Source organism: Leptodactylus fuscus, chromosome 1 (assembly GCF_031893055.1).
Source record: "Leptodactylus fuscus isolate aLepFus1 chromosome 1, aLepFus1.hap2, whole genome shotgun sequence".
In the NCBI taxonomy this organism is placed as follows: domain Eukaryota; kingdom Metazoa; phylum Chordata; class Amphibia; order Anura; family Leptodactylidae; genus Leptodactylus; species Leptodactylus fuscus.
In genome coordinates, this window is record NC_134265.1 from 122512383 (window position 1) to 122539459 (window position 27077).

Genomic DNA, 27077 nt, shown 5'->3' on the forward strand with positions numbered 1-27077 from the left:
GTGTGACATAGCCAGAGCTTCCCGACCAATCCGCTTCTTACCACACCGTGGAACGAGGAGTGGGCGGGGCGTGGAGTGATGGCAGCCGCTCGTTTGTTATTACGGAGAGCCGTGCGAGGTGTGACCCAGGCAGGGCGTCTGTACAGTAGTAAGGGCGCCGAGGGGAGGTGAGAGAAGACTGCTGCTCTTATACGGCCGTATGCATGACGTTACAGGGTGTAGCCGGTGTCTGGGTCATCACTCTGGCCCACAACTCCGTATAGCGTGTACACGGATCACATGCATGCTGTTAGGGAGCCTCTAACCTATCTATCAGTCATCCCTATTGTCTGTGTGTACACCCAGGATACTGCTGCTCACCCTGCCCTCCTGTACTACCTAAAGACATCCATACATGGGAGATAGAAGGGAATCTTCCCTGATGGCTTCATCCATATCCTGCTGGGGGTTTAAAAAACACTGTAGAAAAAAAGCTATGTAAAAGTGAATGGGATAAGTATTGGGGTCCCAGGGCTGCTCTCTGTCCCCTCCTGATGCCATGAATGGTAGGGTAATATGGTAATACGCCTCTTATAAAGGCTTTCAGGAATTTCTGGACCTGTCCCAGTCATCTGAATAGAGATTTCAGAAATTCTTGCGCTTGATGCTGAAACAATCCCATTCAGGTGAATGAAGCGGGTTCTGTGTCACATCAAGTTCAGAAACAAAATCCACCCTGAGGCCGAAGACACACTGGGGGCATTTACCAAGCCTATTGGGCCTATTCTAATTCTGACCCCTTTCTTCAAAAAAAAAAAAAAAAGGTCCGCATTACTTATCACGTGTTTACCCCTATTTTACGTTACTTTTTTGGCGTAGTTTATCTGCAGTGACGTTTTACTACACATTTATGGCATTCACTTTTTTAAAAGGCAGAGAAACGGTGAAATTACATCCCAGTACGTGAGGGGGCCCTAACACTACCATTGCTGATGACAGTGCTGTCTTCCGTCATAGAAAGACCGCAACGGACATTAAACTGTCACAGACTGATTTTGTGTCCGTTCCCCAGTGATACTAATGTGAACAACATGAAGGAAACTCTTCCCTCATGTCATATTTGTAACAGAAGATAAAGTCCTGCACTCACAACAAAGGAAAGGTGGTCACAAGTAATACAAACCCCCAATGAGTTTTTGTGCACATTGTGTTGTGTATTTTTTGAGCCCAAGCCAGGACTGGATCCAAAAGGAATGGGAAATATAAAAGAAGCTCTTCTACTTCATCCTGCTGAATCCATTCCTTTGAGTCAACTACAGCAAAATCTGCAACACAAACTCAATGGTGGGGTAGAGGGGAGTTCAGACCAGCACATTGTGCATCGGTCTTAATATGTTGTGTGCATCATAGTAGAATTGGCGTTTCTTGGAATGTTTTGTGCATTACAACTGAAATCTTTGCCATTTTTGTACTGGCATTGATTTCTGGGACAACTCGTGGCAGTTTTCTGGTGCGACTCAGAGCAAATCAGATGGGCCAAGACGTCCCTGCCCCAGTATGCCTTGTTCTTGCCCACTTTTCACAAAATATTTGACAAAGTGACATCCACACTCATCTATGCCAAATTCCCCGTCTTGTGTTTCTCTTAAAGAGGACCTTTCATCAGATTCACAGGCTGTTCTATACACTGCTGGAAAGCTGACTGCACTGAATTCAGCGCACTGTCGGCTTTCCCGATCTGTGCCCCGGGTAAAGCGCAATCGATCCCGGTACCGTAGCGCTTTATAGTCAGAAGGGCGTTTCTGACAGTTAGCCAGGGACGCCCTTCTGCCCAGCAGCGCCTATCGTGCAGTACTGTGGAGCGGGGAGGAACCCGCAATATGCTTTAAAGGGAATCTATCATTGGCTATATTTTTAACTCGAGTATAAGCCGAATTTTTCAGTACAGTTTTTGTGCTGAAAAGGCCCCCTAGGCTTATACTCGAGTCAGTAAAAAAAAAAATGTATTTTTTTTTATAGGGGGGGTGGGTCTATGACCAGCCACAATATTAATGTATAGAATCTCCCATAATATAGTGGGAAAAAAAAAAAACAAGATTAAAAAAAAAAGTTCTAAATCACTCCTTTCCCTAGAATACATATAAAAGTGGAAAATGACTGTGAAACACATACACATTAGGTATCCCTGTGTCTGACAGTGCCTGGTCTACTGAATATAGGGGATCTGCAGTGTTCCTGTTCCATCGGGAAGGGGTTAATAGGAGCACTGCAGATACCCTATATTCAGCCAGGCTGAATTCCAAGTGGGGGAAGAACAAAACAGTCCTCAAGCTCAGGGAAGAAGCAGACAGACAACCAAAACACCCCCTCCCCTTCCCCAGCATCTACTGCACCCAAAAACTTTAATTTTTGAAATTTTCCAGTAGCTGCTGCATTCCCACCCCCCCCCCCGGGTCGGTTTATACTCGAGTATATACGGTTAGCATATATTTGCATAGCCTCTAGAAAGGCTATTCCAGACATATCTTTCATTCTGTAATCCTCACAGCCGTTTTCGGATTAGCCTGCTTTTATTGACATGCTAATTAGCCACCACTGTGCACTCTGGAAGTCTCTCCAAAAACAGCTGGGAGGATTACAGAATGAAAGGTATGTCTGGAATAGCTTTTCTGTAGGCAATGATAGATCCGCTTAAAAAAAAAACAAAAAAAACTGATGCATTCTGAGCAGTATCTATTGTGCAAAAATTTTCCTATTCAGGACTGCACACAAAAAAAATGATACATTACATTCGACCCCTTAGAACACATCGGGAGGAAGAGGGCATCTTTATGTGCCCATATTATGCTGAATGTGTATGAAAAGCTTATAGGACAGTTACACTATTGTTATTATAATGTCCGCCGCTTTCATTGATCATAGGATTAGAGCAAGGGATGGTAACAGCAACACAGATGGAGAAGAAGCCTCTTCTGTCTGGCATCAGTTTCCATTCACTCTAAACTTTTTCCTTCTTGTTTGTTCACTTTTATAATGGAAGAAAAAGCTGTGCACGCAGGAATTTTTCTTCTGTTACAAAAGTAAACAAACATGATGGAAGAAAGCTCCTGTCTTGTTTCTTTTTTTTTTTTTTTTTTTACATTACAGTGAATGCAGATTTACAGTTCTCCATCTGCATCAGTCTCTCTGTCATGAATAAGAGCAATGGTCATTAATAATGGTGATGTGAACCTACCTTTCTAAATCATAGAAATCCTTAGATGGCCAGGAGTTGTCGCCTGGTGTAGCTGTCTGCAGTAGCATACCATCTATGACTTGATGCCTCTTAAATGGTTAATAAAAAGTAATTTACTTCCACAATTGGCACATATATAACACTTGTCTTTGTACACGCTGGGGGTAATTTATTAACCCATCTATGCCAGTTTTCTGGTGCAGATGGCTAAAATTGTGGCATAGTTGTGGTTCGTGGCGCTTTTTTGCACCAGAGATGCTCCACATTGTGCGTTCTGTGCCTTACTCTCCTCTTTTTGCAAAAGCGAGCAGGGCTGAAAACAATGGGGCTGTAAAAGACACCTCTCCCCAAAAAATTTATTACCCTCATGCCAGAGAACTTACATGAGTTACACATGACATCTATGCCAGTTCCTTATTGGCATAGATTTCAGTCCTGGCACATAGGAGTGCACTTGATTTAGAAGCATCAGTTGGGGTCTTTATTAAGTCCTGCTTAGGAAACGTCAATCTTAGGGCTCGATCACACGGGGCAAGAGGGGGCAGATTTTGGCGCTGAATCTACCTCCTCACAATAGAGGTCTATGTAGACTGCTTCCCTTTCTTCAGGCGGATTCCACAGCTGAATCAGCCATGGCGTCCGCCTCACGGCAGCATGTTCCAGGTAGGGACCATTCATTTGGGCCTACTCTGGAGCGCAAAGCCGCGACAGTCTCAGCAGGCGTGTTTTGGTCCTATTCTGACGCCCTTGCCCCTTGTGAACTAGGCCTTAATAAATTCCCCTTATTATGTTTTATTATTAGAAATGGGACAGAGTTTACCAGTTGTGCACCAAATGTTTAGAATTAACGTAAGGAAATTTTCATGTAAGGACAAGATTTTGGAGCATGCTTACTAAAATCTAAAATGCCATACAAATGTTTCAAACTTTATGAATTGTCTTATCCATAAATTATTACAGATAGTTGTGGTATGTATATAAACTCTGCTACCCGGCACTTCTTTGGACCATCAGTATTAGATATTGTGATCTGATTCTTAGCACTCCCACTGATCAGCCATGGTGTGAGCTCTGTGACGTGTCCATTTTTTTCTTTGCTCCATACTGGTACTTATTGTAGTGGCTGTACTTTATACCATTGTACTAAAAGCCTGCAGACCCTTTTAGGGTTAAGGACAAATATTCATGTTTTTCATGTAGATTTTGGAGCCAAAACCAGTGGATTGAATAAAAAGAGAAAAGGTTCTATCCACCATTATTGGTTGATCCATTCCTGGTTTTGGTTTCTAAAACCGCATCAAAAAGCTGGAACATATCTTGACACACCAGTTTTTGGATCAGATTTTGTAGTGTTTTCTACCTAAAAAAAAAAAACAAACATCCATAATCTGCCTCCCCTTAATTTTAATTGGAAGCAATGGCAGATTTTTCAGCTAATTGTTCTGTGTCTTTCATTTAAGTCTTCAGGCAAAAAATGCTATATACTCATTGGAAGTCAGAAAAAAACAGCTTCAAAATATGTTCCAAACAGAAGAGACACCTGCCCAAAAAATTATTATCCTTCACGCCAGAGAACTTGCATGAGTTACACATGAAATCTGTGCTAGTTCCTTATTGGCATAGATTTCAGTTCTGACACACAGCAGGAGTGCACCTGATTTAGAAGTATCAAAAAAAGCCTCTAAAATTAGCTTGGAAAACAAATAGATTTAAAGGGGTTGTCCCATCTCAAGTATTCTATCTATAATGTTAGCTTATGTAAATTGAAGACTTTTGCTTTAGAAATGCTGCTTTGTTCGCCTGCTATGTGAACTTATTCCTCCCATTGTTTACACAGTATTGCTATAACTATAGGAAAAGTGACATCACTTACTCAGTGTTCTGCCAGCAGGACAATCTGTTCAGCTAATTCCAGTGCTGATAAAGATTTGTTATCTCTCTATGTAAACGCACAGATAACACTGAGTCCATTCTCTACAAACATCTGCATATTATATGATCTGCATAAGTATTGTGATACGTTCAGCAAGGGGGTGGGAACACAGGAAGCGAGATGAAGAGACAGCAGGCAAACTACTGAAACAGTGAGATGGGAAAACCCTTTAATGATTTTTTTTTTCTGCCTGCAAAATAGTCTGTGTGAACATATCCTTAAAATAAGTCTATCACCAGAACCCAGCACATCCACCCAGCCCTGCAGGTAAATAGGTTGGATCGGTTCCTCAGTTGACTAGCTATTGCTGTTTTTGGCAACATGCAGATTAGCTTTTTAGAGAAATAAGGGCATTGCTGTTGCTCCAAAGAAGTAAGCGGCAATGCCCTCATTGCTCCATAGAGCTCATTTACTTATTTACGAAAACAGTGATATCTTGGTAACCGAGGCTTCAATTCACAAGATATAAAACACTGAGGGTGCACAAAAACACTTCTGGAGGGCACGGAGAAGGCTAATTAGCATATGAATAAAAACGGACTTATTCAAAAACCACTGAGGTAATTTACATACAAAAGGTATGTGGAATAGCCTTTCTAAAGGCTATGCAAGTATGTGCTTAGCTAAAAATAACTTTTCCCAATGATAGAGGCCCTTTAATAAATGTGTATACAGCACTGTATGTGGACATCTTATGTATGCAGGATGACCATGGTACAATATATACAGATATCTACAAGTACTGTGTCATGTGGATACCAGTCTGGTTTACAGTATTGCGAGTCTGCTGCAGTCACTGAGCAGCTAGAGCAGTCGGTTGTCAGCAGGTCATCTCTGGAGTGTCAAAGGACTAGCAAACATTGAAATTTGCTTATGTTATTTTATACCATATTCAGCTGGAAAACCTCTGTACTATTCTCTTATCTTTACCAGATGATGTATTCTATTGCATGTTTGCCAAGCAGCTCTGTAGCCATCAGTTTAATGTGTGTGTATGTTTCATACCTTAAAATAAAATATATAAATTAAAAAAAAAAAGTATATGAACTGTCTTCCTATGAGTAAGCTTCCGGGTACGGGCTATGGCTGTGTGCACACTTACATTTTGATAAATCTTGAAAGCACAGATTGCTAGAGACATTTGTCGTGGTAGCGGATGGAAAACAGATGACAGTCCATCATCATCTGTTTTTAATCTGTTTTTTGTCCAGGAAACAGGAAAAGGAAGTAAGAGATGAGGGGAGGGTGTGGGGTTGCTTGGAGACATTGAGAGGAGCGTGAATCGAAGAGACAAGCAAAACATGAAGAGAATGATGAGAAAGGAAATCATGAAGACGAGCAGGGACCGGAGCCGCAACAGAGACGACAAACTCGATCACATTTGGGTAATATATGCAGTACATTTTATTTACCAGCCTTACACAGTCATTTAATTTTCTTGTTTTTTTTGTTTTTTTTATACTAGTTTTACGTTTTGTTTTGTTTTTTATGGTTTCCAGGACCCTCAAGACCAAGGCTGGGACTGCACTCGGGTAATCCCCTATAAATGTTGTGCCAGTTTTTGTTTCCAATATGGCGTACAAACGCTAACTTGTTTCTATTATGTTTAGGTCCGCAACAAGGAGCACAGAAGAGGATGTGACAAGATCCCAATCAATGTCCATCACCTGATTGAACTAGTCAAACAGAATCCTGCCCTTTGGGATCAGACAGACCCAGGACACTCTGACCGTGTTGTCACCCGACGTATATGGGAATCCATTTTTCAGGCTCTGGTCCCAGACTGGGATGTATTCTCTCGAAAGGACAAAGGGCTGTATGGTATGTGTAAATCTGGGGAAGCTACAGCTGCGTCTTTTTCAGAACCTTTCTGAGACATTTATATTGATGACCTATGCTTAGATTAGTTGATGGAAGCGACCGTGGGGCAATCGTGCAGCTTCGTTATTGAAAACCAGGCATACTTAACTGAAAAGTTCCCATTCTTCCTCGTTGCTTGTTTCCAAAAATTTTCACAACAAGGTCACAATGAGGTTTCTGCTTTGGGGCATCATGCTCCTTGGCAGCAATTGTTTACATGATGTGTTGTCTCCATGAATTGCATTGTTCAGGATGTGACCAAAGAAGCTTGTCAAGGTAAGCATGTTAAAAATGTTACTATTTTAAGCCCATAAACACCCTCTTCCATATCTCATTCAAGCTCTTGCCAATAGCAACTATAGCAAGAAACTAATATAGCTAATGGCAACTAATTTGGAAGATAGCTATGACCAATGTGTCCAAAAATAGACAATGTGTACAATAGAAAATGTGTACAAAAATTTCTCACAAGTAGCAGTTAAAGGGACTGTTTCACGTTCGACATTTGAAGGGAATCTGTTAAACTAATATTCTGTCAAAACAAAAATTCAGCCAGCAGCATCATAGCTGTAGGATAAGAAGTGGCTGTCCTATAAGTATACAAGGACAGATATTCACACCTGAATACAGAGGAATACTTGGAAAATTTCACACATGCTCATTGCCCTTGAACCTCATTTGCATATTTCTATAAACTGCTTTTTCAAGGAAGTGGTGCATCTACTGGATGTTCTAAAGGTATGATGGTGCTCCGCATAATGTTACTTGCAATGCACTGTGGCTGTTTGATATTAAGTTTCTTGGTGACAGACTCCATTCAATACCTGTCTACAGATTAGGTGATGTATGTCCGATCATGGTAGGCCGCACTGCTGGGACCTATCACTAGAACTGGAGTCAGGAGGACTTAGACAGTGAATGGTGGGATAAGGTGCATAGTCGACATCTGTTCCTCATACATTAAGGAGAAACAGGTGTATTTGGTTGGACTGCACGAATTGCTTAGGGCAGTGGTTCTTAACCAGGGTTCGATCGAACCCTAGGCCATATGCACGGTTCATTTTGTGTACCAGTAAAAAAACATATACCTATGTTTTGAATTTGGAAATAAATCATATTTGATTTATCACTAAAGAAGGGTTCGGTGAATGTGCATATGAAACTGGTGGGTTCGGTACCTCAAACAAGGTTAAGAACCACTTGTCATTGTTATATATTTTTCACTAAAACAAAGTTGACTCCATTGGTCAGAATGCTTATTGATTATGCTATTCTACAAAATGTTTAAATACCACTATCCGTCAAAAAAAAAAAAAAAAAGCTACATGTGGGGCAATGGCAACACAAATATTTTTTTGAAGATATATATAATTTTTGTGTTGCTTTTTTTGATCCACATTACTTTTTATTTTTGGCGTTGGCTAGAGATGAGCGAGTAGCATTTGATCACATACCTCCTCGCCATAGGTTTCCGTGTAAGCGGCCGAACACCAAGGGGTTAAGCGCATCGATAATTCGATGCGCTTAACCCCTTGGTGTTCGGCCGCTTACACGGAAACCTATGGCGGGGAGGTATTCAATCAAATACTACTCGCTCATCTCTAGCGTTGGCATATCATGGCTGATTCTCTCTATGTGACCAGCTTTATTGTGACACATCTTTGTCTTTAACAGAAAAACAAATACAGACACGATGGCGTTCCCTCAGGGACCGGTTTATGCGTGAGCTAGCAGAGGAAAGGAAGCTTCCCAGCGGTGCTATGGCCCCAAAAAGGAAGACCTACACTTACATGGAGCGCCTTGCATTCTTGAGGAAGGCAGCTGAGCAAAGACAGTATGTGGTTTGCTTCATTAGCTTTTAATGTCTCCATGGAATGATTCATTTTAGTGTACATGATTTATCTCCTTAGGTCTTCGACCAACGTGCGGGAGTCTGATTCTGAGTCACCTCCATATGAACCAGAACCTGAAGAGTCAGCCACCACTGCTGCTGAGGAGAGCGACGTGCCTCGTGTAGGTCCATCCCAGCCATCTTTCACAACCCTCCCACTAGAGACAATCCGCCACCAGACTGTTCGGGGATCTAGAAGGGGTGGCAAAGCAGCCAGGAAGAGCAGAAGGGAAGTATCGGACTTTGCAGACGATGTCTTCATGATGCTGTCCAACATGCATGAACAACAGGTCTCCTACCGTGAAGAACAGAAGGACCAGATGTGGCAGATAGAGCAGAGGCAACAGTGGGATAATGAAGATGGCGATCTACTGTTCCTCAAAAGCCTCCTCCCTTCTCTCAGAGAAATGTCACCTCGATGGAAGGCAGAATGTAAGGTGGCCTTGATGACAGTGATGGCCAGATTTACAACGTCCACACCCACAACAGACTCATCATTTTATGACCCTTCGATAATGGCCCCTAGTCCTGCCCACACTTCCACACTCAGGTATTTTCCCCCTACTCCCTTAATAATTTACAGACAGACTAGTACCAGCTTTAACTCAAAGGGTCTTCCCATCTGAGCACGTTATGCCATATTCAAAGAATAGAGAATAAATTGCAGATACATGGGGCCCTGACCACTCCGACCGCACCATCCAGGAGATCAGAGTTCTGTACCCCATTGAATGGAATGGTGGTTGAGCAGTACACGCTGCACTGCATTCTTTTCAGTAGGAACTGTAGTCCCCCTCCATTCTTCTGATTGGTAAGGGTCTCAGCAGTCAAACCCCCACTTATATGCAAGTTATGCCCTATCCTGTTGGAAACTACCGGGGTTTTTTTGTTTGGTTTTTTTTTTATAAATATGTGAAGTTATCTTTTGAGTTTCAATAATTCTGGAGTAGTGCCTGGAATTGAGTACTGCACAGACTTGATCCTGTAATACTAAATGAAAGGTTAGAGCAGCAGCCAAAATTTATCCTCTGTATTTGAGATTCTAGTCCAGAAGTGACAACCAATATGCCTGCTTTTTATACTGCGAATTATGCAAAATTGCCTGTATCTCTGAAAGTAAATGAAACAACTGGTACATTTTGATGGTTATAACTAAGTAGGGAAATGCCCGTGTCTCTGACGTGAACAAAGTAATTGTCAATATCTGCTTCATTAATATATTGTTACTGAAAAGTTTGGGGAGAAAACCTGTTCCTTCTCTTCTATCCATTGAAATCTCTGTTCTATGTTAAGAAGTCAAGGAGGCAGTCTAGTTGGTGATTTACAGCTGTCTCTATACACTGTAATATAGGGGAGGCTGTCAATGATAGGAGCACCTCCTTTACTTCTCAATGTGGAACGGATGTTTCAATGGGTAAATGGTAAGTTAGGCTAAGTTCACACGAAGTATTTTGGTCAGGATTTTGAGGCCGTATTCACCTCAAAATCCTGATCAAAAAGACAGCTCCCATTGAAATCAATGGGAGCAAGTCAGGTCTTTTTTCCGGGAGCCGTTTGTTCCGGCTCCCGGAAAAAAGACCTGACTTGCTCCCATTGAAAAAAAGAACGGACATGCTCATTCTTCAGGCCGATTCGCCTCACGAATCCGCCTGATGACACACCCTCCTCCGGACTAGGCCCATTCATTGGGCCTAATCTGGAGCTTAGAAGTTGTAGATCCAGCTCACCAAAGCATATATAAATGTTGTATATTACCGTGGTCCTAGGAAGCCCGGAAACTGATGGGACTTTAACCAGTAGATAATGAAGACTTTCAAATGGTGTAAAATCCAGCTTCAAACCAGGTATCACGTAAGAAGATTTCTAACGAGTGAATTTTTAAAAATTCTGACTGCTCTGGTTCAAGAAGGTGTCGGATTAGGCATTTTTTCTGTTAATGAATCCAAACATCTAATCCCAGAATTTCCTGTGGTAGCTATTTTACATGGGCTTCCAAAAGTACACAAGTCACAAAATCCACTTACGTTTCGTCCAATAGTGGCAGGTATTGGTTCTATTAATGAACAAATTTGCAAATGGCTGGACAGTTTGTTGCAACCTTTGGTAGTAAGAGTTCCAGGCTACCTACGAGATTCTAAAATGGTATTGAATAGTTTTGATGGGTTTAAGTGGGAAGATGATTTTTCCTGGCTTTCTTGTGACATTCAAGCTCTATATTCGAACATTCCGCATCAAATGGTAATTCGTGCATTAACCTATCACCTTACTAGGTATAGTAAATTTACAGATGTTCTGTGTCAATATATTTTGGATGTGACTCTGTTTTTATTAACACACAATTTTTTTCAATTTGATAGATCTTTTTATTTACAGATCAAAGGTGCCCCTATGGGGGCGCCTTTTTCCCCATCTATTGCCAACTTGACGTTGGCATGGTGGGAAGAGGTTAATATTTTTTCATCAGTCAATCCGTTTTTTGAGTTTATATCCTGGTACGGACGCTACATAGATGATGTGCTAATTGTTTGGCGCGGTTCTGTAGCGTCCGTGCCAGGATTTGTAGAATATTTGAATTCCAATGTTATGGGACTTAAATTTACACATGAACATCAGAGTAAACAAATTTCCTTTTTGGACATCCTTTTGGAAGGTGATAGTGTCAAAAGTTGTGTACATACGAGTCTATTTAGAAAATCGACCATGGGTAATTCTTTGTTGCTGGCTAGCAGCCAACACCCAAAACATACGATCAAATCGATCCCAGTGGGTGAATTAGTGCGCACTCGTAGAGCCTGTTCTAGTGATGAAAACTTCAGTAAAGAATCAGGGATTACTCTAGATAGGCTTAGGAAACGGGGTTACCCTGACTGGTCTTTGACCAGGGCAGTGAACATTGTTAAGAATAAACCTCGACATACATTGTTAATGGAAAAAACTTTTAATCGGTTAGATCAAAGAAAGAGACGAGTAGTTTTCTCAACCAAATACAGCCGTCAGTTTTCATCCATTAAAAAAAATCTTTCTAAGACACTTACCTATACTGTTTCAGGATCCTGTTACTAGGGACATTTTGAATAATGGAGTTCAGGTAGTTGCTAAACGAGGACATACTATAGGAGATCAGTTATCTCCGAGTATGTATGTAGAAAATACTACATCTTCTAGTGATACTTGGTTAAAATTGACAGGATTTTACAACTGTGGACAGTCCAGGTGTAGTGCATGTTGTAAAGCAAAAAAGACTAAAACTTTTTTTGATACGGACAAAAAACGCATGTTCAATATTAAAAGTTTTTTGAGTTGTAACAGCCACCATGTGGTGTATATAATTGAATGTTCAATATGCAAACTTCTGTATGTAGGCTGCACAATACGTAATGTTAAGATTCGGATATCAGAACACATAGCTGATAGTACTAAAAGCAATGAGAACATATCTAATGTATCAAAACACTTTTCATTTGTACATGGAGGAGATACGAGTTCTCTGTTGTATTATGCTATTGAACAGGTAAATAAACCATTGAGAGGGGGAAATTGGAGGAAGAAGCTAATGTTAAGAGAGGCATACTGGATAATGCACTTGAATTCCAGATATCCGAAGGGACTAAATGTACGGTCGGATTTATCTTATATTTATTAATTGTATTTTTGTTTAGTGTTGTCCGGCATGCTTCTCTTTAGCGTATTATACATCTATTCTTTTTGATTTCCGCACACAGTAAGTATTTTTAGCATGATTGCATGTTTGAATTAATAGTGTGTGGAGCCCCGTAAAATTAGGTTCATGTAACATAACTATTGCTCAGGTTTTATTGTGCTATAGTAAGTATTGGCTTTGTGTTTAGATTCGATCACATGACTAGTCATATGATTTACATGTGACTTGTCATGTGTTATTTCGCCCCTCCTGGTACACGTCATGTGGCGGGTTGCCATGGTTACCGGACTAGTTGTTTTGGGCGGAATAGATTATTGAAGATATGGGAAGTCATCAGAGCACATTAATGCTTGAAAAACAGCGGATAATGGTATTTTGATTTCAGGTTGGATTTATTATAGATGTTGGGTAATTTTAAATTAAGTATTAAAATTAGAGTTAAATTTGATAATGTTTTGCATATATTTGCTTGAGCAAGTGTGTTTTTTCCGATCATTACAGCATTACAGTTATATTATATTGTGTTGTATGGATTTGTTTATTATATTGTATGTTATTTTCATATGTTTTCAATTTATATATATACGCATTTTTGTATTTGGAATAGAAAGGGTTAGTAGAAAGAGAGGAGTGGTCAACTTAGGTGTTTCTATTTATACGTACCTTTTAACTTGTAGTAGTAGGCCATGAAGAAGGGACACGCTTTGTCCAGAAACGCGTAGCCTTTCACAATGCTTTGACTTTTTTGTCTACTCCATGTTACTTTGTAACATTTTTATTATTTTTTTGACCCGAAAATAAAAGTTATGTTTTAAGAAATCTTCTTACGTGATACCTGGTTTGAAGCTGGATTTTACACCATTTGAAAGTTTTCTAATCTGGAGCGGAGTGTGCGACTGAATGCCGGTGCACTGCAGCGGCATCCAGTTGCAGCTACCCGTATTTTGGACCGGAACCTGAGGCGGCCTCCGCCACAGGTTCCGGTCTAAAATACCCCGTGTGAACCCAGCCTTATACTGAATTTTTTTCTCCCAAATCTTTATATCCATCTACCTAGCTCCACCTGCTCCATGTTGCCTGCAGATTGCACTGTATTTTTCAATGTGACAGGTTCTCTTTAAATACTTGTCAAGCTTTCCTTTTGTAAAAAAAAAAAAAAAATCTCTTAGTGTAAAACAGGAGAGTGGCAGTAATTCTGTCACTTACAACATCATAAATCAGTATGATGATGTAGGTTGAGGTCACAGGCAACACAGTCAGACCTGGAAATATAGCCAATACGTCATATTTCTCAGCCTGAATATGGCCATGGGGCACGACCCTTAGGTTAAGGCCATATATTGTGGAATCACGGCAAAAAGCACTGTGTTTTACAGTTCCAGGAACGTGAGTGAGATTTTTTTTTTCGATGTGATTTATTCAATTGAATTATATCACTTTCAAAAATGTGGCCTGTTATTTTTACCTGTAAAAGCATTTTCCCCATAGACTTATATGGGAAGAAGTCAAAAATGAAAAGCGGTCAAAAAAAGAAAAAACTCATTTATGAGATTAGATGTTTATTGCATTTTTATGTACATCGTTTTTTTCTAGCTGTGTTTATTACATGTTTCCTTGTGGTGATTCATACTATGTTTTGCAGTGTTTATATGCTGTATGTTCCAGGAAAACTTATGTCATATCTACCTGTACCCCCCCATTTAATTGAAAGAGGCCAAAGGAGTTTCCTTTTGACTTATATTGGGCTGATCTGTGTTAGAGAAATCCTGTAAAAAATGGTATACCATACAGTATTTTTTTTTTTTTTTTTTTGTAGTTACCTCTGTAGGGAAACCATCCCAAGGTATATTTCTGACACAATGCAAACCAGAGTACTATTGGTGATGTTATAGTTTGGACTTGTTAGTGAAGGGAAAACACACATTGCATATGCATTTTAGGGGAAGTTCACGTTACTTTTTTGAACATCTGTGGCTCTCATCTGGCATAAAATGTGAGCAACAGACTTTTACAACTACAGAGTGATGGACACAGACGGTGTCACATTCATCTGTGTTCATTCACATTGACTCTAATATAAACAACATGACAGACGCTGTATTCCATCATATTTGTTTACTTTTTATACAGAAGAAAAAGTCTTCCATTCAAGACCTTTTCTTTAGTCAGGAAAATAAAAACATAGGGGAACAAAACTTTGTCATGTTTTTTAACATGAGAGCAGTGGCGTAACTAGGAATGGCGGGGCCCCGTGGCGAACTTTTGACATGGGGCCCCCCCGACACCGAAGATCTCGACCGAGTCCCTCCTACGCATTCCTGCGCGCTCTATTATGTCCCATAGTGGCCCCTGCACACAGTATTATGTCCCTTAGTGGCCCCTGCACACAGTATTATGTCCCTTAGTGGCCCCTGCACACAGTATTATGTCCCATAGTGGCCCCTGCACACAGTATTATGTCCCATAGTGGCCCCTGCACACAGTATTATGTCCCATAGTGGCCCCTGCACACAGTATTATCCCCCATAGTGGCCCCTGCACACAGTATTATCCCCCATAGTGGCCCCTGCACACAGTATTATCCCCCATAGTGGCCCCTGCACACAGTATTATGTCCCATAGTGGCCCCTGCACACAGTATTATGTCCCTTAGTGGCCCCTGCACACAGTATTATGTCCCTTAGTGGCCCCTGCACACAGTATTATGTCCCATAGTGGCCCCTGCACACAGTATTATGTCCCATAGTGGCCCCTGCACACAGTATTATGTCCCATAGTGGTCCCTGCACACAGTATTATGTCCCATAGTGGCCCCTGCACACAGTATTATGTCCCATAGTGGCCCCTGCACACAGTATTATGTCCCTTAGAGGCCCCTGCACACAGTATTATACCCAATAGTGGCCCCTGCACACAGTATTATGTCCCTTAGTGGCCCCTACAGGACTAAATACTGTCACCGCTGACCGCTATACCAGGACAAATTGTGGATAAAAAAAAATCTGGTCATGTGCATTACAATTTAGTAACTCCATGTGCCTCATATTAATAACAGTTAACCCCATCATCTCCCTCACATTAACCCCTGTCTGCCTCACCATAAGGGTTACTGATATGTGAGAGACATGGAGGTAATAATAAAGTATCTTCATTATTATTACCCCCATATGTCTCACATATCAGTAACTCTTATGGTGAGGCAAACAGGGGTTAATGTGAGGGAGATGATGGGGTTAACTGCTATTACTATGAGGCACATGGAGTTACTAAAACACAAGTAATCCCCCCAAATGCCTGATAGTAATAAGTAACCCCAGTACGTACCTGTGTAGCTTCAGTTTCATTTTCCTCTCTCCATTTTTCTTCTCTTCTGTGCTGGACGGCAGGGATAAGCCCCGCCCCCTCCTCTCATTGGTGGGCAGAGGACAGCAGAGAAAGGGAGGGGGGAGAGAGGGGGGGGAACGTCCTGCAGCGCTGACAGGAGCCAGACCTGAAGCTCCTGTGTCTCAGCCGTTGCTGCAGCTTCGGGGCCCCCTGTTGGTGGAAAGTATTCCACCAACAGGGGGCCCCGATCACTATACTCAGGGGTCCGAAAAGACCTCCGAGCATAATGATAGCAGCGGTAGCAGCTGTCACCGGGCCCCTAATGTCCCGGGCCCTGTGGCCGCTGCTATGGTGGTAGTTACGCCACTGCATGAGAGTGAATGCAAACTCGCACCAGTGGAGGTGGCTCCATCTACATTCTAAAATTTCTGTTCCTCTCACACTAAGGCATGAACCTATCAGTAAAGGGAATGCGTCACCAGGAAATTGCCTATTATTTAAATCCCCTTTTAAAATAAACAAACAAAAAATCCTAAAAATATTGTAGTTCCAACTTTTGCCACTAAGCCTTGAGACTTCCTGTTTCCTATAGAAGGACACAATGATCTGGATCAGACTCTGTTCACTTGTATGGGAAAGTTTTCTAGGCATGCTCTGTGACCTGGGCAAAAGTCATTATGTAGTGAGGGGGTTACTAACTTTTCAGGCAACTTAGTCTCATTTAAAGGGAGTCTATCACTGCCCGTGACTTTTCAAGAGGACAGCAAAACCCGACATGTAGGTTTTCGCTGTCCGCTTGAAAAGTCAGACATCTTTGGGTACGGACACTTAAGGACACCCACGGACAGTAAAAGAACGCACCCAATGTCCATTTAAATCAATGCAAAATGTCACGGACAAAGCTGGTGTCTGATGCTAATGTCCGCGCAAGATTTTGAACAGACCTTAGCAGCGGACACTAGCTGTCAGACACAGACGGTAGTGTGAACACCCCCTAAGAAAAGGCTACTTATGTACTTGTATTTACTTATGGCTGCTTGTGTCATCACTGATGGGATGTTATAGCCATAGACCACTTCCTGAATGTGCTCATAGATTTTTATCTGTGTCAGGGATCTGTTGAGCTGCATCATGTCGTGTTTTTGCTGTCCAGTGTCTATGGATCTTCTATATTTTATTCATTTGTGCTTTTCTCAGTTGTTTGCAATTTTACAGTTATTCATGGCAAAATTTGACGTAAATAAACCAGTAGTAGAGGGAAGAAATGCAGACTGCTCTTTATGGGTACGTGCTGTGTACAATAAAGGTTGTATGTGGTTAAATTGTACACTGAACAGTTATGCAGCTTTGATATATACTTTTTTGTAACAATTCTTTATAGTTGTAAGATACAGACTTGTCGTTGGCAAATAAAAACAAGCTTATTCCTTGATAGGCATAGATTTATCGAACCTGTCAAAGAAATTATACTTTGGCCTCCCACTGCTGTGACATCTCCCACACTACATCAGCAGCAAGAGCATTACTCCAGGGTTGAAGGTCAGCACACCTATTGCCTCATTTGCATAAGAATTTAAGGTTGTTTTTTTTTTTCAAAATCAACATATTGCTCTCATATCCCTGCAGTGCATCCTTCCCTCTGCTTGTGGTGTCGGCCATCTTGAGTTTTAGATTTCTCTCTGATCTGTTCTCAATCTCATGATGCCTCAGCACAGCTAGAGACAGTACCTGTTTGGTAACAATGTGATTATCCTCCTTTCTATATTCTACTAAAGAACCTAAAGACACTATAGGTATATAGCTAGGGAAGCTGTATGGTCTTTTACATTACTCAGCTGAAGAGCTTGATCTCATGAATATTTAGGTAGAAAGGAATAACTAAAAAGGTTGCTCACCCCAATTATAAATATTGGTGGGAATAAGTACTTAAAGATATATACCATATATACTCGAGTATAAGCCGACCAGAATATAAGCCGAGGCCTCTAATTTTAGCACAAAAAACTGGGAAAACTTATTGACTCGAGTATAAGCCTAGGGGGGAAAATGCAGCAACTACTGGAAAATTTCAAAAGTTAAAATAGTCAGAGTTTTTGGGTGCAGTAGTTGCTGGGTGCGGAGAAAGGGGAGGGGTGTTTTGGTTGTCTGTCTGCCCCTTCCCTGAGCTTGGGGGGTTTTTTTCCCCCCCACTTGGAATTCAGCCTGGCTGAATATAGGGTATCTGCAGTGCCCCTATTAACCCCTTCCTGACAGAACAGGAGCACTGCAGATACCCTATATTCAGTAGACCGGGCACTTTCAGACACAGGGATACCTAATGTGTATGTGTTTCACAGTCATTTTCTACTTTTCTATGTATTCTAGGGAAAGGAGTCATTTAGAACTTGCAGATACGGTATATTATCCCCCCCCCCCCCCCAGAGTGTCACTTTAAACACAGGTTACATTGAGGAAGCATGAATGACCACTCTCTGTAGAGTATCATATGTGATCACTGCATTTTAAGTAGCATCATGATATAATAGTAATTCCTTTACTCTTTCTGTGTCTTCTTTTAGCTCCCCACCAGAAAATAAAGCAGAGAAGATCCCAAAGATCTACACAAAAACAGGCGATAAAGGTCTCAATGACATTTCAGTGATATATTAGATTTGCTTCATTGCTCTCACAATAATTGTAACTTGTATTATTCTATAGGCTTCTCAAGCACATACACAGGAGAACGGAGGCCTAAAGATAGCCTCGTGTTTGACGCATTGGGAACTACCGATGAGCTGACCTCAGCTATAGGGTAAGCAGTTAGAAATATTCATAGCTTGTCAAATAAAAGCTAACAGTGGTTGGGAAATTATGTTGAACCCAGAACATTGAGAGTCAAATTTTAGATGACTCTTGATATTTCCACCAACCTGGGTTCCTAGAAATCTACAGAATTGGGTTGGGTTCACACTGCATTTTCTGGAAAATACTCAAAATCTGAGCATTTTACTTGTGGAAACTGTGAACAGAAAACCTGAGGTGCTTTCTGTCAGTTTCCATTGATGGGCCTCTTCAGTAGGATTGAGTAGTATGTGGTCACACCCCACAGCTTTAGCGGCCATTGTGATGCTGAAGTTGCAGTGAGATCAAGGAGGATTCTTTTTACACTGCTGGAAACAAAAGTGTGTCTGTCACTACCTCCTATTGAAAACAATGGGAGGTAGATTGAGGCATTTTTTTTAAACAGCTTTTGCAGCGGTAAATGACTCAATCAGCTCCACAAAAATACAGTATGAACTATGATTGTATTGTATAATGGAAAATATATTGCAGTTCAGGAGAGATTTTGTTCTGCTTTAGCCCACTTCTCAATAGCTATACAATTAGAAGAAGTCTCAGCTTCTATGAGAATATTGTGGGGGAGGGGGTTTCTCAGAGAAGATAGCCAAGAAAAATTTTCATTGAATTTCAAGGATGAAGGACCTATCATTAGTGTTGAAGGGCCCCATTCACTTTAAGTAGCTTACTATTTCACAAGCCTGTTTATGCTCTGAATGTGGAGATTTATTTCTCCTGTTGAGCTTTAACTGGAAATTTCTAAATACATAGTCTTTTGTGCTACTGCAGCCAGTTGTCTTACATAGGATAGTGAGGAAGGGGGAAGATGGCTTAACTCGTGCAACTCAAGAGAGAAAATGTCTTTATACTTTTCCTAGTTTTAGAAATATGACATAGGATATGAAGGAATGAACTGCTGGGATATTTTATTTGTGGTGCATTTTCTGTTCTTTAAGATTCACTTATGAACTGCATGATATACAGTACGTGGTCACTTTACATAGCATCTGAGCAGAATTTTATGTTTTCATTTTCAGGCTGGCCAAAGAATTTTGTCTAGATGCAAATCTCCAGTGTGTGGCAGAACTTGAGAAGGTATTTCTTAATTTCATGCTACAAACAGTGCATCAATCGGTTTACAGTTTGTGCATACACATCATTTGCATGATCATGGAGATAGATAAGGCCACTTGTAGCAAATCACCCATCTGTATGTCCATCACAATTTCTGGAATTAAACAAGGAGGTTCCTCTTGAATGCCTAGAAGCAGAGCTGAAAGTCCCAAGGGAATAGATTCTTGTGAAATATATATAAAATGTAACTTTTAATAAATAACATTAAAAATAGTCCTGCTATAAGAACAAAAAACCAACATGGACTGGTAGATATCAATATAAAGGAAAAGTGATAATATATCCATAAGACAAGGCACGGCGGCCTCCAAGAAAATTAAATTAAACCAGACCTACTCACCACTTAAGATGAAGCCGGATAAATAGGAGGACATATAATGTGTTTTGCCAGCCGGGCCAAAAGTGAGAGAAGCCTCAAAATAATGATAGGCTATACAATACATGGACAGTAAGGATAAAGAAGTACAAAAATACACTAGACAGGGTGCGATTCTGAATATGACCCTACAGGCCTAGCTCAGGGACCTTTGCTCTAGCAGCAAAATGCCCTGACAGGAACTTGTCCCTAAAATAAGGCCACCCTAAAAAAGAGCCCCCCCCCCCTTCAAAAGCAAGCACCCGGCGGGGTAGAAACAGAGATCATATTGTTTCTAGACATTTTGTTGAAGCATCCCCCAGTCGATGCTGGCTTTCACCACCAGTGCTGGGGTGTTTTCGCTGTAGTGGTTGCATTGCCTGCCCAGCCATTTTGACTGGTAAAAATGTATCTAAAGTTACAGGAACTACGTTCCCGATTCGTTCATTCATTAATTGTCATTCTAAAGGAGTACTTTACAAGGCTGATTTTGTTTGTGGCCTTGAATATGTTGGCAAGAGAGTTCATGAACTGAGATGAGTGGGTAATCATCTGGGCGACATTGCACACGGACCAGACACCCCTATTGCCAGGCATATCTGATTACTACATAATGGTGACGTTTCATGTATCAAATTTATGGGCATTGATTTGATTAACCTCCAAACCGTAGAGGTGATTGGGACCGTCTTGTCACACAAGCTGAGACTAGGTGGATCGTTCAGCTAAATACAGTCCAACCTTTAGGACTTAATGAATGGTTGAGCTTCACTTTTTTTATTTAGCTTGTCAATCCAATTTTTTGCATTAGTAGCACTTTTTTGTATCCTTGATTTTAGATCTGGCGCCATCCTTTTACCTGCCTAAATATCCTTACACCCATCCTAATTTTTATGTATGGTGTAGTTTGTTGAGTGGCATTGTAACATATATGCCCCTATTACACAACTTTATGTGTGTAATTTGTTTGGAGTCAGCTGGGCTCTCATCTTGCTGACTTGTTGGTAGCCTCGGAGCTTCCATCTGGCTCTGTTGTTGTTGTCTGTAGAGCCAGGTGCTAATGAGCATGTGCAGTTGGTTGATTGAAGGCGTGCACTTCCTGGCTTTAAAGGGATCCTATCACTCAGACACAATTTTTTTCTAAGTACCACGTTGAAATAGCCTTAAGAAAGGCTATTCGTCTCCTCTACCTTTTGTCGTCTTCTCCGCGCCGCCGTTCGCCTACAATTCTGTTTTTTCTCGGTATGCAAATTAGCTCTCACGCAGCACTGGTGGCGAGCCCCAGCGCTCAAACAGCACTGGGGGCATCCACAATGATGCGAGAGAACTCTCTCCAGCCCCGCCTCTATCTTCGTCATCAGCGTCATATTCAGCCTCCTCTTCCGGCGGTGGCTTGTAACTTCTAGGCCTCGGGCAGAGCAGACTGCGCATGACCACAGGCCACGATAAAATCTATTCCATTTGGACTTTCTGCTTTTGATATTGAATAGAGTATATTATCTGACTTTGTAATTGGACTTCTAGAAGCAGAGCTCCTTAAAATAAGGAATTGGTACAAAAATTATATTGTAAAATTGTATATCTTATAGTCATTTAAGATAAGATAATCCTTTAATAGTCCCACAATGGGGAAATTTCAGTGATACAGTTTCATAGATGGTACAGTAGTATATAACAAGAGAGAAACACATACAAGCTCATAGATAGATAGAGCAGATAGAGAAATACTAGGAATCATAGCAACTAAAAAGAAAGAAACAGACACACTGCAGGATCATTTAGTTCTCTGTGCGGATTGATGTTAATACAGCCGAATGTGGTTGGAGGACAGGAGGGGGGGGGGGGTCACAGCATGTAGATATAACAAGTAGAAAAACATTTTGCAGAGGTGGGGGACATATGCAGCTATCATGATAACATGTGGCAGTTCTTTTGGTAGGTAGTGAGATCTCCTGCTCACAGCTGATAGTTTGGTATCTTGTATCAGCACTATTGTCCATTAACCACAAAAAAATGCCCCAAATGTCCTTCATCACAAGCCCTCCTCCTTTCTTCTTACCACTGTGTTCTACTGCCCAGAGAGGTCTGAAGTCATCCAGGTAGACAGGGTGCTGCTCTCTTGCCAAGCTTCCATAACTCCTGGGGTAGGTGGGTGATGGTAGGTTCCCAGGTTGTAACAGAGTCCCACGTGTCCACAGTAATAAAAAGAAATACCAGTCAGCTGTAGGCATCTTCACACATCAGCAATAGATGCCAAAAATCATCTCCTTGAAAGAAGAAGTCCGCATTTCCATGTAGGTTTTTTCCTCCATGCCGCATGGTGTCCTTGCTGTCCTTAGCTGGGGGGATGGTAACAGGCACATGTGTACACACAGGAAACCAGCTGAACCAGGTCTTGAGTCATTGTCCATGCTTTACAATAGAAACAAAATACTCCACAGGGTCTTCCATTCGATTTATAGTTGCTAATTCATAGTGCTAGTTTGCTTGGTTACAGGATTCTTGAAGATACAGAGAAAGAGAGTGAAAAAGGAAAGATAAAGGTTGCTCCCAGCTTGGAGCTCTGTATCAGGCAGCCAGCCACTCAGGGGGCGGCGCCAGGAAGAGTTCATAAGAGTTCATGGCTACTTTCAAATAGAAAACAATTGATTTATCAAAATGTGTGCCCTCTAAGAAATAGACCTTGTGTTAGTCTAAGAAACCCCAAGTTTAGACATTTTACAGGACATTTGACCATTTTACTAGATGACAGCAATGTGTAAACCTCTCTGAGCTCCTGTTGGTTGTTATATAATGACACTTTGATCACTTACTCCCTATTAAACATTAACAGAAAATTTACCCTTACAGATACAATGTATACTGCAAGATATTGGCTCAAATATTGCAACACCACTGTCTTCAGCCAGAGAAAGTCATAAAGGTAAACTTGTCTTTCTTTAAATAAGCCTCAGCACTCCGTTGTATGTATATATATTTAATGGAATTGAAGCCTTTAGGTTTTTTTACGAACCCACAGGGCAATGGATCTGTAGGGAGAACTTACCATATAATTCATCTCTAGTAGCACTTTATGATCTACTAACTCCTTTTTGTATGGTGACTTATGAAGTCTGTTGGTTTGTTTTTCTGCAGAGAATACATCATTTAATGAAGATACTATTCGGGAATTAGAGCAATGGATTGATAAATACACCATTCAGCTTCCTCCACTGACCAACTTTATTCTGCCAGTATGTTCTAAATAAATCATACATGCTTGTATTTATGCCGAATTCACACAACAGAGTCTAGTCTTGGCAACAGTGTTCATGTGTGAGCCACATTTCATAGACTGAGTTTGCTTGTGTGAATTAAACTCACTGTATTATAGTTAGTTATGAAGCTATTGGCTCAGCATATTAGAGATCTAGCTGATCAGGAGCTCAATGCCTCATAACTAACTATAGTGCAGGCAACCATGACCCCGAATCTGACCATTTATCATAGATGGGACTTTTGTTATGAGAATCTTGCCTAGCCCAGATCACCGTCACTTCCTTACATGGGGCTGCTCTAGTTAACTAAGCACTTCAATGTTTTTTCCTTCTAGTCTGGAGGTAAGGCCAGTGCATCACTTCATGTGGCCAGAGCAGTTTGCCGGAGAGCAGAGAGAGTGTAAGATATTTCTTCTCTATAACAATGCCACCATCTTCTCATAGCCAATTACTTTGTGACTAAACTAAGCAATAATTTCTTATTCTAGAACTTTCAAACTACTGCAAACAGGAGAGGCAGATTCAAATGTTGGAAAATACTTGAACAGGTAAAACACTAGTTTTTAAAGTCATCCGATTGGTTTTAGCAATTTTTTTTCCCCTACCCCTTCCGCAATGGTTTGCACACAGTAAGCCTGGGGTGATTTTGAGTTGCACACGGTGGGTGAGATTCACATCCATATATCACACAAAAAAAAAAAAAAAATCCCACATCTGAAAGTGACTTGCACTCCAGACAAAGTGACTTGCACACAAAACAAAAAAAAATAATGGAATGAATTAAAAAAAAAAAAAAAAAAAAAAAAAAAAAAACACACAACAATTGGTTGTTACACCTGTCAAATACATAAACCACTACATTATTTAAACCATAGGGTAGACTCCATAAAGAAATTTTAAAAGGCTAAAGTCTATATATGCTCATTATAGGCCTGTTACAAAAATTTATATTTTTTGCTCAAACTTCCTTGTTAATTGCAATAAGCGTACAGATCTGCAGAATAAAGTTATTACATATGTTCTATTTTCCACAGCACAAAATTACTTTCTCCTTTATTCTTTCCTATAAGTGTTAGTCAATAAGTTGTATCAAAATTGTGTCACTGAAAAATAACTCATCCCACAACAAAAAAACTGGCTGTCATTAAATGGCTGTTTTTAGAGGGGTTAAAATAAAAATCAAACTGGTTGGCACTCTTGAATCATTTGATATAGCGTAAGCTAACTTTATGACCCCACAGGCAATAACGTTTAACAGCATACTATATGTCAGTATTTAGCACAGCAATAGGTTAGGCACAGTTCATATCTGCACATGGGTTTTCATTCAGGGGTCCACTTGGGAATCCCCCCGAACAAAAACTTAATCTGCATTAAAAAAGCAGTTACCTTAGGAAACATGTGGGCCCCATAGACTATAATTGGGTCCGTGTGGTTTCTGCATGAAAAACGCTGCTTGCAGAACTTTTTGCTCTGTATTTTTTATGTGGAGGGGAATAGAATCACCATGCGCTAATGCCCACACCGATCGTGGGCATTAACCCTTCTGGCGCCTCAGTCAAAGCTGACCAGGGCGCCATTTTCCCGGCGGGGCATGGGCGCCGCTATTTTGCTGGTGATCACTGGCACCTGAAGCAAGCTCCAGGGCCAACGTCACATTGGCATGACAGCCGGGAGCCTTGTAAAGGCTCCCAGGCCTGTCTGCAGTGATTTTCTTTTGCAGGCAGTTTTCTATGCAGCCTGCAAAAGAAATGACAATTTCTTGCAATGCATTAGTGATCAGACCCCCTGAGGTTCATTTACCCCTAAGGGGTCTGATAAAAGCAAAAAAAAATAAAATACAAAAGTTCAAGTCACCCACCTTTCCCTAGAGTACATATAAAAGTAGTTAAATACTGTGAAATACATATATGTTAGGTGTCCCTGTGTCCAAAATCGCCCGCTCTACAAATCTATAACAATATTTTTCCTGTACGGTAAACGCCGTAGCAGGAAAGAAGTCAAAAGTGCCAAACCGCCATTTTTTCACTGTTTTGCCTCTGATAAAAATTTGAGTTAAAAAAAAAAAAAAAAATCAAAGCAAAAGCAATTCCCCAAAATGGTAGAACTAAAAAGTACAACTGACACAGGAAAAAAAGACGCATTATACATCCCCATACACGGAAGTATTAAAAAAAAAAAAAAGTTACGGGTGTCAGAATATGTCAACTTTTAGAAAAAGAAAAAAATTGGCATAGTTTTGGATTTTTGTTAAGGAGTTAAAATGTAAATAAAACCATATAAATTTGGTATCCCCAGAATCATACTGAAACATAGAATACAGGGGACATGTCATTTTGGCTGCACAGTGAACACCATAAAAACGAATCCCGTAAGAAAATTGCACAATTGCACCTTTTCTTCAAATCCCCCCATTCTGAATTTTTTCCAGCTTCCCAGTACATTGTACAGAATAATTAATGATGGCATCATGAAGAACAATAAAGACCTCATATGACTGTGACAACGGAGAAATAAAAAAGTTATGGGGTTGGGGGGGGGGGGGGTCAAAAATGCCATTGGTGGGAGGGGGTTAAAGACTTGTCTGTATCTCTTTTATAAACCATTACTGGTGGGTCAGAACATTATGCTCTTATCTTTACAGGTTGAGCGATTACCTTTTCACATTGGCAAGATATGCAGCCAAGTCAGAAGGAAGACCTGAGACCATCTACACTCGATTGTACCCATAAGAAGAGGGGCTTCTATTGATTATCCATGCCATGTACAGTGGATACAGCTTGGAGTGAGGAGACCATGCACTTTTCATGGTTACATACCAAGACTACACAAGACAGTTTGAATGATATTTTTATATGTAAAGTACATGTAGCAAAGACTTTTTAGGCTGGCTGCCTGCAACAAATCTTATGTCATTCATTAAAATAGATTCCGTCACAAAAATCTAGCTTCCCCCTCGGCAGCCTGGCTCCTCTGCTCACAGATACAGACAGCTAGTTATATTTGGGAAAGATTTCCAAAGAAACAAAGTAGTCTGTAATATGTTAGAATGGAGATTAAAGTTACAGAACTTGATGCCTTTGTCTGGGTGGATGTTATTTCATATAGTTAAATAAAGTGATCAGAGTAAAGTCCATCAGCATTGGTAGTCTTGCTCCAACCACTGACCAGCGCGTATCAAAAGCTAATCTATAACCGATACAGTGCTTGTCCAAGATTAGAAGAACATGAATGCATCTGTCTACAAGTTATGTTTGGTGTTACTGCTCAGTCTTTTTCACGTCAGTGAAACTGAGCTGGAAGACTAGACCAGTTTCTTTAATCCTGGAGACCCCTTTGTATGTGTACTATTCAGTGATGGACAGCAGTCCAAATGTTGTGATCATATAAATAGTTTATTTAAAATAGATAAGGATTGGTACAAAACAACATACAGATAAAGCTTTTCAGTTACACCTCTCCTCCTCCTCCTCCACACAAAGGCCAGGTACATGTTTTGGTTTTTAAGAAGTATCTGATCCCAAGATAGAGATCCCAAAAGCAAGAGGAAAAGCTGCAAAAAACCCTTAAGTGTCTATATCAGTACACTATAGTACTCAGCCATACAGTTTTGAATCCCCATGCACAGGTA

At 40.7% G+C, this 27077-nt stretch overlaps 1 protein-coding gene across 2 annotated transcripts; it reads left to right on the top strand.

Annotated features, from left to right (window-relative positions):
* Positions 1 to 53: 53 nt before the first annotated feature.
* Positions 54 to 26740, top strand: MMAB (metabolism of cobalamin associated B). Of its 2 annotated transcripts, XM_075276604.1 has the most exons (15): positions 81 to 167; positions 6275 to 6296; positions 6438 to 6532; positions 6647 to 6679; positions 6758 to 6968; positions 8682 to 8841; positions 8918 to 9448; positions 18442 to 18503; positions 18581 to 18674; positions 19738 to 19795; positions 23040 to 23112; positions 23325 to 23422; positions 23782 to 23846; positions 23935 to 23994; positions 26091 to 26740. In XM_075276604.1, the coding sequence occupies exons 3-15, from the start codon at positions 6449 to 6451 to the stop codon at positions 26176 to 26178; spliced, it is 1617 nt and encodes a 538-aa protein (XP_075132705.1). In that variant the 5' UTR covers positions 81 to 167; positions 6275 to 6296; positions 6438 to 6448; the 3' UTR covers positions 26179 to 26740. The 2 variants fall into 2 exon arrangements, with proteins under 2 accessions (XP_075132704.1, XP_075132705.1); XM_075276603.1 differs by lacking the exon at positions 6275 to 6296 and having other exon boundaries at positions 54 to 167; positions 6359 to 6532.
* Positions 26741 to 27077: the final 337 nt, after the last annotated feature.

Bases quoted from the DNA above. Each gene is read 5' to 3' on its own strand.
- MMAB (XM_075276603.1), top strand. From the start codon at position 6,449: ATGAAGAGAATGATGAGAAAGGAAATCATGAAGACGAGCAGGGACCGG. The intron at 9,449-18,441 runs GTATTTTCCCCC...GTCTTCTTTTAG, and splicing joins GCCCACACTTCCACACTCAG to CTCCCCACCAGAAAATAAAG. The intron at 23,847-23,934 runs GTAAGATATTTC...TTCTTATTCTAG, and splicing joins TGCCGGAGAGCAGAGAGAGT to AACTTTCAAACTACTGCAAA.